General features: G+C 42.9%; 1 protein-coding gene across 2 annotated transcripts; it reads left to right on the top strand.

Moving 5' to 3' along the window:
- The first annotated feature begins 566 nt into the window (after positions 1–566).
- zgc:153372 (arsenite methyltransferase) lies at positions 567–12,625 on the top strand. Of its 2 annotated transcripts, none has more exons than XM_031790758.1 (10): positions 567–677; positions 8,565–8,695; positions 9,042–9,192; positions 9,424–9,560; positions 9,704–9,773; positions 9,932–10,013; positions 10,242–10,373; positions 10,517–10,659; positions 11,584–11,667; positions 11,865–12,625. In XM_031790758.1, exons 1-10 carry the CDS (start codon positions 639–641, stop codon positions 11,964–11,966), a joined length of 1,071 nt encoding a protein of 356 aa, XP_031646618.1. In that variant the 5' UTR covers positions 567–638; the 3' UTR covers positions 11,967–12,625. The 2 variants fall into 2 exon arrangements, with proteins under 2 accessions (XP_031646618.1, XP_020358744.1); XM_020503155.2 differs by lacking the exon at positions 567–677 and adding an exon at positions 6,326–6,649.
- The last annotated feature ends 1,382 nt before the right edge of the window (positions 12,626–14,007 follow it).

The raw sequence follows: 14,007 nt of genomic DNA, 5'->3' as shown, positions 1-14,007 counted from the left end.
CGAGCAAGAGTGACAACTCTGAATTTACGAGCGCACTCTGGCACTCCAAGGTTGAATTTAAGAACACACCTGAATTCGTAAAATGTCTTAACTAGTTATTTGTAACGCTAGCAAGAGGTTGCATAGCAAGAGCTAGTATGCTCCGTAAATGTAAAAACAAAAAAGCAATAGGCACCATAAAACTTAATTGACAAACTGAAAATATATCTTCATATGTAATACCCCTGTGTGTTAGGTTTATGGGCTCTTGTTTGTATATATCTGTTTTTGTATTTGTGTTTATAATAAAAATGTTAAATATATATATATATAAAAAATATATAGCTCAACTGAAAGGATACTGTTTGTTTACAATATACTAAAATTAACTAATAGTATGTTAGTATGGGTATTCGAACACAGTTGATGTTTGGGTTTCAAAGTGGAGACTGGAGGCCGACGTCACGCTCCAAGGAAATCGAGGAATCCTGGAGAAAGAGAGCGCGCTTTTTTTAAATGGAAAAGCGTCGTGGTACCTATTGATAAAGAAGAACATCAAGACGAAGCTGCCGCTTTACAATTGGGATGCATTGTTGAGCGCTAACGTTACATCCCGAGAGGTTTGTGCTGATTGTACGGAGATTGTGACAGCCGGTTAAATGGCGTCCCTTGAGAAGGCAAGAACAAGATGTGCTCAGGTGAAGTACATTATTACCACAAGGAGAGTTTTACTTGGAATAAGGAGGAGGAATGGAGGTGTGGTGATGTTCTCGGAGCATGAGGCTTGCACGGAGGGCCAGTATAAAGATGAATCTGTGACAGTAGGAGTGAAGTTTTTGGAAAAGTGGGCCCTTGCTTTTGGCTGATCCATTTAAGGATTCAGGGTAGGTGAAAATATAGTTGGGTGCTGTGGAATCGGTGAGGATAACCAGAAGTGGTCGTGTGATAATTATGTGTTTCTGCTGGTCAGAGGGAGCAGACGTCCCCGAGTTGTGCAGCAGTAAGGCACTGCATCTCAGGGCAAGAGGCGTCACTACAGTCCATGGTTTTAATCCAGACTGTATCACATCCGGCCGTGATTGGGAGTCCCATAGGTTGGGGCACAATTGGGCCAGCGTCGTCCAAGTTTGTCCGGGGTTTGTAAATAAGAATTTGTTTTTAACTGACTTGCCTAGTTAAATAAAGGTTCAATAAAAATAAACGAATGGGGGCAAGAGATGTGAATCGTTTTGCTCTCAAGAAAAGAGCGCAATTGAAAGGAGTGATTACTGGGGTATTTCACCTTTATTTAACCAGGTAGGCAAGTTGAGAACAAGTTCTCATTTACAATTGCGACCTGGCCAAGATAAAGCAAAGCAGTTCGACAGATACAACGACACAGAGTTACACATGGAGTAAAACAAACATACAGTCAATAATACAGTATAAACAAGTCTATATACAATGTGAGCAAATGAGGTGAGAAGGGAGGTAAAGGCAAAAAAGGCCATGGTGGCAAAGTAAATACAATATAGCAAGTAAAACACTGGAATGGTAGTTTTGCAATGGAAGAATGTGCAAAGTAGAAATAAAAATAATGGGTGCAAAGGAGCAAAATTAATTAATTAATTAAATACAGTAGGGAAAGAGGTAGTTGTTTGGGCTAAATTATAGGTGGGCTATGTACAGGTGCAGTAATATGTGAGCTGCTCTGACAGTTGGTGCTTAGTGCTAGTGAGGGAGATAAGTGTTTCCAGTTTCAGAGATTTTTGTAGTTCGTTCCAGTCATTGGCAGCAGAGAACTGGAAGGAGAGGCGGCCAAAGAAAGAATTGGTTTTGGGGGTGACTAGAGAGATATACCTGCTGGAGCTACAGGTGGGAGATGCTATGGTGACCAGCGAGCTGAGATAAGGGGGGACTTTACCTAGCAGGGTCTTGTAGATGACATGGAGCCAGTGGGTTTGGCGACGAGTATGAAGCGAGGGCCAGCCAACGAGAGCGTACAGGTCGCAATGGTGGGTAGTATATGGGGCTTTGGTGACAAAACGGATTGCACTGTGATAGACTGCATCCAATTTGTTGAGTAGGGTATTGGAGGCTATTTTGTAAATGACATCGCCAAAGTCGAGGATTGGTAGGATGGTCAGTTTTACAAGGGTATGTTTGGCAGCATGAGTGAAGGATGCTTTGTTGCGAAATAGGAAGACAATTCTAGATTTAACTTTGGATTGGAGATGTTTGATATGGGTCTGGAAGGAGAGTTTACAGTCTAACCAGACACCTAAGTATTTGTAGTTGTCCATGTATTCTAAGTCAGAGCCGTCCAGAGTAGTGATGTTGGACAGGCGGGTAGGTGCAGGTAGCGATCGGTTGAAGAGCATGCATTTAGTTTTACTAGTATTTAAGAGCAATTGGAGGCCACGGAAGGAGAGTTGTATGGAATTGAAGCTTGCCTGGAGGGTTGTTAACACAGTGTCCAAAGTAGCGGTAAATGTGATAGCTGACCAACTGAAGGGGAAGATTCCCGTGATGTTAGGACATATAAGTTATCCTGTACAAGCTTTTGTGGTGCTGACAACATTACGTTGTTACAGGTGTCAAGCTTATGGGCATGTGGCAGCATTGTTTAGGAGGAAGGTTCCTAGGTGTGCAGAACGGCATGAGACAAAGGAATGTGCAGCACTGGGGGAAGTAGTGGTATGTGTTAATTGTAGGGGTGCCTATGGGTCTGGGGATCAGAAATGTCCCGTGCGAGAGAGGCAGATTGAGGTTTCCAGGGTTAGTGTAGTGCAGTTGTCATATGCTGAAGCAGTGAAGAAAGTAGAGGAAGATGGGTCAAGGGAGAGGGATCCTGAGAGGAGTGGTGTGAATAGTAGATCTGTACAAGTACAGAGGGATAAACCAACAAGTGATATATGTTTCAGTAAGATTGGATTTTGGGGATTTATAGTAATGCTTATCAACTGCTGCTATCCGTGTGACTATCGGCTTACGTCGATTCCGGAGCAAACATCAATTATTCCGGAGCTAGCCAGCTGAAGAGTTCAATCAGTCACTCCTGGGCTACAATCAACTATCCGGACCCGTTTTACTGCTAACGCAGAGCCCCACCGGGTCTTCACAACTGGACTGCCGACGTTATCTGCCGGAGGGAGGTATCCAGCTGGCTCCTCCGTCGCGACGTTACCTGAACGCCCATCTGCAGTCCGCTAATCGTTAGCTGTCTTATTGGCTGCTATCTGAATAGACCTATCGGACAATTTTTTTCTTTTCTTGGGCCTCTAACTATATACATTTTTTTTTTTTGCAAATTGGATTGATCCCCTCTACCACACGGAACCCCACTAATCCTACCGACGGAAACTCACGAGGTGGCTAAAAAACAGACCTCCATCCTATGCTAGCTTGCTACCGATGGCCCGGCTAGCTGTCTGAATCGCCGTGACACCAACCAACCTCACTACTCACGGGACCCTTTTGATCACTCGACTAAGCATGCCTCTCCTTAATGTCAATATGCCTTGTCCATTGCTGTTCTGGTTAGTGTTTATTGGCTTATTTCACTGTAGAGCCTCTAGTCCTGCTCACTATACCTTATCCAACCTATTAGTTCCACCTCCCACACATGCGATGACATCTCCTGGTTTCAATGATGTTTCTAGAGACAATATCTCTCTCATCATCACTCAATACCTAGGTTTACCTCCACTGTATTCACATCCTACCATACCTTTGTCTGTACATTATACCTTGAAGCTATTTTATCGCCCCCAGAAACCTCCTTTTACTCTCTGTTCCAGACGTTCTAGACGACCAATTCTCATTGCTTTTAGCCGTACCCTTATCCCACTCCTCCTCTTTTCCTCTGGTGATGTAGAGGTGAATCCAGGCCCTGCAGTGCCTAGCTCCTCTCCTATTCCCCAGGCGCTCTCTTTTGATGACTTCTGTAACCGTAATAGCCTTGGTTTCATGCATGTTAACATTAGAAGTCGCCTCCCTAAGTTTGTTTTATTCACTGCTTTAGCACACTCTGCCAACCCGGATGTTCTAGCTGTGTCTGAATCCCGGCTTAGGAAGACCACCAAAAATGTTGAAATTTTCATCCCTAACTACAACATTTTCAGACAAGATAGAACTGACAAAGGGGGCGGTGTTACAATCTACTGCAAAGATAGCCTGCAGAGTTCTGTCCTACTATCCAGGTCTGTACCCAAACAATTTGAACTTCTACTTTTAAAAATCCACCTCTCTAAAAACAAGTCTCTCACCATTGCCGCCTGCTATAGACCACCCTCTGCCCCCTGCTGTGCTCTGGACACCATATGTGAACTGATTGACCCCCATCTATCTTCAGAGCTCGTGCTGCTAGGCCTGGCCGGGGTATCCTGGAAGGATATTGATCTCATACCGTCAGTAGAGGATGCCTGGTTATTTAAAAAAATGCCTTCCTAACCATCTGAAATAAGCATGCCCCATTCAAGAAATGTAGAACCAGGAACAGATATAGTCCTTGGTTCTCCCCAGACCTCCCCAAATTGCTACAGACCTATTTCTATCCTATCCTTCCTTTCTAAGGTCTTCGAAAGCCAAGTCAACAAACAGATTACCAACCATTTCGAATCTCACCATACCCTCTCTGCTATGCAATCTGGTTTCAGAGCTGGTCATGGGTGCACCTCAGCCACGCTCAAGGTCCTAAACGATACCTTAACCGCCATCGATAAGAAACATTACTGTGCAACCGTATTCATTGATCTGGCCAAGGCTTTCGACTCTGTCAATCACCACATCCTCATCGGCAGACTGGACAGCCTTGGTTTCTCAAATGATTGCCTCGCCTGGTTCACCAACTACTTCTCTGATAGAGTTCAGTGTGTCAAATCGGAGGGTCTGCTGTCCGGACCTCTGGCAGTCTCTATGGGGGTGCCACAGGGTTCAATTCTTGGACCGACTCTCTTCTCTGCATACATCAATGATGTCGCTCTTGCTGCTGGTGAGTCTCTGATCCACCTCTACGCAGACGACACCATTCTGTATACTTCTGGCCCTTCTTTGGACACTGTGTTAACAACCCTCCAGGCAAGCTTCAATGCCATACAACTCTCCTTCCGTGGCCTCCAATTGCTCTTAAATACTAGTAAAACTAAATACATGCTCTTCAACCAATCGCTGCCTGCACCTGCCCGCCTGTCCAACATCACTACTCTGGACGGCTCTGACTTAGAATATGTGGACAACTACAAATACCTACCTAAATACCTAAATACCTAGACTGTAAACTCTCCTTCCAGACCCACATCAAACATCTCCAATCCAAAGTTAAATCTAGAATTCGCTTCCTATTTCGCAACAAAGCATCCTTCACTCATGCTGCCAAACATACCGTTGTAAAACTGACCATCCTACCAATCCTCGACTTCGGCGATGTCATTTACAAAATAGCCTCCAATACCCTACTCAACAAATTGGATGCAGTCTATCACAGTGCAATCCGTTTTGTCACCAAAGCCCCATATACTACCCACCATTGCGACCTGTACGCTCTCGTTGGCTGGCCCTCTCTTCATACTCGTCGCCAAACCCACTGGCTCCATGTCATCTACAAGACCCTGCTAGGTAAAGTCCCCCCTTATCTCAGCTCGCTGGTCACCATAGCATCACCCACCTGTAGCACGTGCTCCAGCAGGTAAATCTCTCTGGTCACCCCCAAAACCAATTCTTTCTTTGGCCGCCTCTCCTTCCAGTTCTCTGCTGCCAATGACTGGAACAAACTGCAAAAATCTCTGAAACTGGAAACACTTATCTCCCTCACTAGCTTTAAGCACCAGCTGTCAGAGCAGCTCACATATTACTGCACCTGTACATAGCCCACCTATAATTTAGCCCAAACAACTACCTCTTTCCCTACTGTATTTATTTTATTTTATATATTTTGCTCCTTTGCACCCCATTATTTTTATTTCTACTTTGCACATTCTTCCACTGCAAATCTACCATTCCACTGTTTTACTTGCTATATTGTATTTACTTTGCCATCATGGCCTTTTTTTTACCTTTACCTCCCTTATCTCACCTCATTTGCTCACATTGTATATAGACTTGTTTCTACTGTATTATTGACTATGTTTGTTTTACTCCATGTGTAACTCTGTGTCGTTGTATGTTTCGAACTGCTTTGCTTTATCTTGGCCAGGTCGCAATTGTAAATTAGAACTTGTTCTCAACTTGCCTACCTGGTTAAATAAAGGTGAAATAAAAAATATAAAAAACTGTACTGCAGGAATGGAATGTAAGTTGCAGAAAATAGAGGTTGTGGTGGCAGCTGCAGAGAGGTATTTGGGTGCGTGAGACGTGACATCAGAAGAGTTACAGGGTGTGTTTAAGTGGTGATGTCCCATCCTTTCAGGTTGTTGTCACGAGGAAGGACTAAATACATTTAAATAGTGGAGTATGGTGTTCATTGTTATTTGTGAGTGTAGTGTTAGATGGTAGGGTATTTTATTTGTAGAAAAAAATAGATCAGCAAAGTATAAGAGTTATACTCCAGTCTAGTAGGTAGCGGTAATGCAACATTTATTCAACGCCAACCGCCGTTAAACCTCGAAGAAGAAGGATTTCAAAGTTCATCCAGAGTCTGCCTCTAAAAAATATTTTTGTCAACATGTCAACACAAGTCCATGACAATGTCAAGGTAGGTTTGTTTTGAGATTCCAACCATGCATGTAGCTACACATTATTAAAGGTAGCTAAAGAAAGACGTTTTGATCTCCTAGAGTACCTACCCTCAGCCTAGGTATGTGTAATAAGTGTTGCACCTTGTTCCCTGCACCGATCTTTCAACACAACACCGCGCAACATGCTGTCGCCATTGTCTTGCAGTAATTGTTCTACACATTTTGAAAAGAAAGCAAAAGGGTTCAAAAGATTACGTATTTTAGCGCTAACAGGAGTGGACAGCTACAGTACTTTCCCCGGACATTACCCCACCACTCTGTCCCCATTTCTGTGTCCAGACCAAAATTAATCAACATTAACATGGTCAAATCAGGCTTCAAATAACCATTTCCCCCGTGACTCCTCCGGTCATTAAGTCAACAAAACAAGTGCGTGACAATGTCACGGTAGGTTTATCCTTACGAAAAAAAGATGCAGTAACTGTAGCACGCTGTTGTAAGCGTAGTTAGAGTGCAGTATGCTGCAAATACTGCGTCCAAAATAACTGTTTTTGGCTACAGTAATTTATTCAGCAATTACTACGTCCAAGACACCACAGTCGACTGCAGTTTCAAAACTGCAATCTTTTTTGTAAGGGTATTATCATATTTGCTATCAGAATAATGGTTAGGGCAGGCAACCCTTTTCCCGGTATACTGCAGGATTTGGGTCCAACTAGGCACCACACCTGCCCAGCTGAGCTAATTGATCAGTTCAGTGATTGCCTAAATTCAACACACCTGGTCATCCAGGTCGGTTAAATCAAAAACATGAAGTGTCTGAGGCACTCCAGGACCAGGGTTGCCTACCTCTGGGTTACGGGATTGGCTCTCCAGTCCCAGGACACGGGTTCCAATTCGCAACAATATCATATCACGTTGGCTGGGGAGCAGACAGGTGAATTTAGAAATTGGAAACGTATTCCACATGGTCTTGGGTGATTTCTTTGAAACAGATAAAGCCTAGTCCTGAACTAAAAACCAAACTGAATATTGAAAGTGATTTTTAGTCCACGACTAGGTTTAATCTGTGTCTGGAGACTACCCCCATATTCAGCTCGTCAAGGGCTTGATTTATTATTATTTTGATTTATTTAACCTTTATATATCCAGGTTAGTCTCATTGAGATAAAAATCTATTTTTCAAGAGAGACCTTGTTCAACCAAGGCACGTGCTGGGGGAACAATGTTTGAGACAAATATCAGATATACTGTAACATGTCTGTACAGTGTTTTTGACACATACATAAACACATTTCAATTACAGAAACATACAAATGTCATAAAAAAATCTATCATATGTACCACCGCATCAAGTCCTAATGACAATCACATTCTTCAGTAACATGTGAGTCAACAAACGTTTTAAACTCCTCCAAGGAAACAAGATTCTGGGGTTTCAAGCTGGTCTGGAGAGAATTCCAAGACCACGGAGCTGATTAGCTTAAACACTTTTTGACATGATCTGTTCTGATTTTAGGAACCGCTAGAAGTAAGTAGGAGTGAGACCATATCTGGTATTTATTTTCAGACTTTATTAAGAACAAAAATAGTGTCCGTTTTACCAAAACTGCCTTAGATCATAATTCATATAGTATAGCAATGTTTAAGCCTATGTAGAGTCAACGAAGACTAGCCAACAGTGTGTCAGATGCTTTTGGTTGGTAATAAACCTAAGAGCTGCATGATACATGGAATCAAGTACAATCAGGGTAGTGCTTGAGGTCTGCATATAAATTACATCAGGGCATTGATGATCATGTCCAATTAAATGGGTGTGCTTGTTCAAGATCAGTGGAACAGTTGTTGGCGACATCTAAGGACAGAGGTTTGGGAAACACTGGTACCAAGTATTTTAATAGTGACATTTATATATTTTGATCTCTTCCTCAGCAATATTATGGTTCTCGCCTGGAGTCCACCTGTGATCTGCAGACTAGTGCTGCCTGCTCTCTACCCTGCAGGCCAATGCCCAAGAGTGCTATAGAGGCCCTCAATCTCGTTCACCCTGAAGTAACCAAACGGTATGAGGATGACTGATTCGACTGCTTCTGTTGAGAATGTATCTATTTGTATAATGATGGAGAAGTAGAATACATTAATTTCCAACCAATATACATGAATAAAGACTAATATTGCAGAAATGTGAAACTGTTTAGGACACACACTCTTTGTTCCAGATTTAGCAGGCACTCTTATCCAGAGCGACTTAGTTAGTGCAGTCATCTTAAGATAGCTAGGTGAGCCAATAACATATCACAGTCATAGTAAGTACATTTTTCCTCAATAAAGTAGCTATCAGCAAAGTCAGTGCTAGCAAAAGGGAAAAGTGTTCGTTCACGAAAGGCTATATATATCATCTTGTTCTAGGTTTTTTGGCTGTGGTCTTCCTGTTCCAGAGAAACTTCAGGGCTGCAGAATCTTGGACCTGGGCAGCGGTTCCGGCAGAGACTGCTATGCCCTCAGTAAACTAGTTGGCGAGACTGGCCATGTCACAGGCATTGATATGACTGAGGAACTGGTATGTATAGCACCCAGACCTATATATCCACTCACCCTATATATTCAGTAATATAACAATCATTCTATTACATTGGTGTGTGATACTCTGCTTTCTGCTGTGGTAGTGTATGGCTCAATTGGTAGAGCATGGTCCTTGCAATGCCAGCATCATGAATTAAATTCAGGCTGGGGTCATCAATACAAAAATGAATGTGTAAAATCGGCTACTAAATGTATTTTTTGTGCTCAGATTCTAGTGTCCCGTAAATACATCCCATACCACCAGGAGAAGTTTGGCTTTGAGAAACCCAACACCACCTTCCTCCAGGGGTATATGGAGAAGCTAACTGCAGCTGGCGTTGAGAATGACTCTATGGATATCATAGTGTAAGTTGAGGAACAATCATGTTAATTTGCTATCAAAACAATGAGTCCTTCTTTCTCTTTTGATCGTTTATCTGTTTTACTGTGTCACGATCTGTTGGGAAAGTGAACAAAAATCCACTTCTTTTATCTACTGTTTCTTCCAGGTCAAACTGTGTCATCTGTTTATGCCCTGATAAGAAAACAGTTCTACGTGAAGCCTATAAGGTCCTCAAGGTAAATAGTCCACCACACTGCCTGTTATCATTGCATAACATGATTATTAAAAAGAGTATCCCTGGGCTTTATAAAATACAGATGGCAGTGACTGTGTCTCCTGAAAAGTACTAATTTCTTTGCCCGTGTCTCTCTCCCATCTCTCCTGTGTGACATAGGAGGGTGGTGAATTGTACTACAGTGACATGTATGCCAGCAATGTTGTTCCTGACCACTTAAAAGAGGATTCAGTTCTGTGGGGTAAGTGATCAAGTTGCACCTTCCTAGCAGACAAAGAATGTTTGGTAATGCATATTCTGCTTCTGTAGAAAAGCCTATCTCTTATCTTAAATATTTTTCAGATTCAGTCTCATTGGTAACATCTCAATATACCCTTAAGTGGTTTCACTTGACCCGAGTGTGCCGTGCAAATTGTAGAACTGCACTTCACACTGATGATGTTCTCTTTTCTTTTGTGTTTTGTGATAGGTGAGGGAATGGGCGGTTCCCTCTATTGGCGCGACTTTATCTCATTGGTCCAGGAGGTGGGCTTCAGCACGCCTCACCTCATCTCAGCCAGTCACATTGAGGTCCACAACTGCGAGCTCAAAAAGAAAGCAGGTAAGGCTGCTTACTGTAGGATGGAAAAAGTATACACTTCTCACGCTAACCTAACTAATAGCACATTTATTAATGTGGTCTAGAAGCATTTAGTATAAAACATTTAAGCCTAGTCAGTCACTTCCATTTCCAATGTGTTGCAGGTGATATTAGCTATGCGTCTGGCACTTACCGGCTCTTTAAGTTGCCGAAAAAGCTTGAGATGTCAAGTGGAATAGTGACCTACAAGGGGACAGTGCCCGACTACCCGTGTCAGCTGGAGTTTGACTCCTCCCACTGCTTCAAGGTATATTGGTGCAAACACGGCAGGGCTCTCCAAACCTTTTCCTGGAGAACTACTGTTCTGTAGTTTTTGCTCCAATCTCAATCTCGCTCACCTGATTCTAATAATTAGCTGGTTGATGAGCTGATTCACGTTAGTTACAACAGGGGTTGAAGTGAACCTACAGGAGGGTAGCTCTCTAGGAGCAGGGTTGAAGTGAACCTACAGGAGGGTAGCTCTCTAGGAGCAGGGTTGGATTGAACCTACAGGAGGGTAGCTCTCTAGGAGCAGGGTTGGATTGAACCTACAGGAGGGTAGCTCTCTAGGAGCAGGGTTGGAGTGAACCTACAGGAGGGTAGCTCTCTAGGAGCAGGGTTGGAGTGAACCTACAGGAGGGTAGCTCTCTAGGAGCAGGGTTGGAGTGAACATACAGGAGGGTAGCTCTCTAGGAGCAGGGTTGGAGTGAACCTACAGGAGGGTAGCTCTCTAGGAGCAGGGTTGGAGTGAACCTACAGGAGGGTAGCTCTCTAGGAGCAGGGTTGGAGTGAACCTACAGGAGGGTAGCTCTCTAGGAGCAGGGTTGGAGTGAACCTACAGGAGGGTAGCTCTCTAGGAGCAGGGTTGGAGTGAACCTACAGGAGGGTAGCTCTCTAGGAGCAGGGTTGGAGAGCCCTGAAACACAGCGTAATAGGACTACCCTCACCTAAGCAATTCTCATAAAGGCAGCATTTTGGTTACGTAGCAAGGTCATGTTGTTCCCTTATTTTATGAACAATTGTTTTACTTGTGTATGCATACTAATACAGTAGTTGGTATGGACCACTGATACACACACCTTTTATACATACAAATGGATTCCACACTACTTTAAGTCAATGCACAAATTGTATGGGTTGCCTAATATGTTAAGTGGATGTATAATAATCCCTGTGATGTTGTGCTGTGCAGAAGGACGTGGCGCTGCAGGTGGATGGGGAGATGGCTGCTATCCTTCAGTGCTCTCGCTTCTCCCCGGACTTCTGCATCCAGAAGGTAGGTACCACTTTACAAAGGTAACACCTTATAGCTCTGTAATAGCCATGTAATTACAATAGTAACATGGTACCCAAAAGCAATCAGGGACTGTATTATTTTTTTTTTTAAATTATTATAGGAAATAAAGCTAATCTGCAAATACCTCAACTGGCATTTACTGATGATCATTTGAATCCTGAACTATCCCTTTTCAGTACGGACACCTCAGCCCGTTTCTGCTGGCCGATAACCTGGGCTCCTCGGTGAAGCAGTGCTCCAAAACAGGCAAAGCTCCAGGAGGCTGTGGGGAGACCTAACTCACTACACCTGGATGACATCATGTCTATGAAAGACCCTCCTCAGAATGACAGGGTGTATGTCCCAATAGTCTCTCCTTCCTCCTGAAGTGTGCACTCATTCATTACTTCCCACAAATTTAAAATCATTGGATTGTTGTTGGCCTGTGCTATTGGGAGTTTCCACCATATTTCTTATACCAGTCATTTCATAACAGTGTAGGGATGTGAACAAGTGCACTTGAAGGAGAGGTTATTTGGATCACCCAATGTGACAGAAAAGACGTCCATTTTGATGTCTGTACCTATGTTGCACAAATTATATAAAAAGGGTTGTAGTGTTTCTTTTCAGACTGAAAAGCCTACTGTGCCTTGAAATACTATATTTTTCCTCCCATGTCCAGCTCATAGATTTAAATGGCAATGGTTATTTTATTATGTGACATTTGGAGCATTACCTGGATAATACATGAGACTGTAGCCTATATACTAACTTATTTGCACACTGATGTGGACGCCTAAGGCCCGCCCAGTCATTCAATGTAAAAATTACATTTGTAAAAAAAGACTTGTCTTGTTAAATTCTCAAATGACATGCACACAGGCTGAAGGTCCCACCAGCCCATACACATAGATCACTTGACAAATGCACAAAAGAGAAGATAAATAATTCAACAAAACTGCCAGTTTCAGATATTTATTTGTATCTAGGAGTTTTCTGTGTGTGGTGGTGATTTTGGGCCTGGCTAATGTGACCCACATTACTTAAAACGAGGTCAAATCATGACGTCAGTGATCTTCAGGTCGGAGTCCTAGAACTTAGACTTGGAATTCCGAGTTGGATGACCATTCCCAGTTGTCTTGAAAGCTCGGAAATCAGAGATTTCCTAGTTCACAGTTTTGAATGCGGCAGAAGCCAGACTAGTAGAGTTTCCACTAGTTACCACAGCCATCTTTAGTCATGATTAGATTATATTTTAGATTAGTTTAATAGTCACATGTACAGGGTTGCAGATGTAATTACAGGCTACAGTGAAAGGGGGAGAAGATAGCTGATTTAGTGTTGGCTATTCAGCAGCCTGAAGGTCTGGGGGTAGAAGCTATTGGTCAGTCTTACAGTTTTTGCCATGATGCTCATATTCTGTCCTTGTCTGAGTGATTGAAACGGGGAGAACAGGCCATAGCTCGGGTGGCTGGGGTCCCTGAGAATCTTCTTGGCCTTCCTGCAACACTTGGTGTAGGTGTTCTGGATGGCAGGTTGAGTGTACCACCCACTGTAGTGCCTTGCGTTCCCTGGTGGTGGAGTTGCAGCCAGACAGTTTGCTCTCGATGGTGTTCCTATGGAACACTGTGAGGGCCCTCGGGATATGCTGAATTTCTTCAGCATCCTGAGATTAAATAGTCGCTGTCGTAAAAATGTATGAAAACTAAAATGAGCTTTTTGGTCTTAATGTTAGGGTTAGTAGTGTGGTTATGTTTAAAATCTTAGCAACCAGGAAATGGCAGAGCAATTTCTGCAAAGTGCAACTTTATGTGTTTCCCTTAAAGGCTTACCTTAATAATAATGTTACCTTACCTAAGGGAATTGTTTAAGGGTATTGCATATAGTCCCTCAAACATTTCCTAAGTTAAGGTAATCCTTTAAGGGTTTAAGGTTAGAGTAGTGCAGAAGTTGTCATATGCTGAGGCAGTGAAGAAAGTAAAGGAAGATGGGTCAAGGGAGAGGGATCCTGAGAGGAGTGGAGTGAATAGTAGATCTGTACCAGTACAGAGGGATAAACCAACAAGTGATATATGTTTCAGTAAGATTGGATTTTTAGCAGTTATAGTAATGGTTATCAACTACTGCAGGGATGGACATAAGTCACAGAAAATTGAGATTGTGGTGGCAGCTGCAGAGAAGTATTTGGTTGTGTGGGAAGAGTTACAGGGTGTGTTTAAGTGGTGATGTCCCATCCTTTCAGGTTGGTGGCATGAGGTAGGACTAAATAGTGGAGTAGGGTGGTGTTATTTTAATTTTATTTGTTAGATGTTTTTGTGAGTGTCGTGTTAGATGGTAGGG

This window comes from Oncorhynchus kisutch, linkage group LG15 (genome assembly GCF_002021735.2).
Source record: "Oncorhynchus kisutch isolate 150728-3 linkage group LG15, Okis_V2, whole genome shotgun sequence".
NCBI classification, from domain to species: domain Eukaryota; kingdom Metazoa; phylum Chordata; class Actinopteri; order Salmoniformes; family Salmonidae; genus Oncorhynchus; species Oncorhynchus kisutch.
Note: the sequence above shows the minus strand (reverse complement) of the source record. Positions and strands in the feature narration are given on the sequence as shown.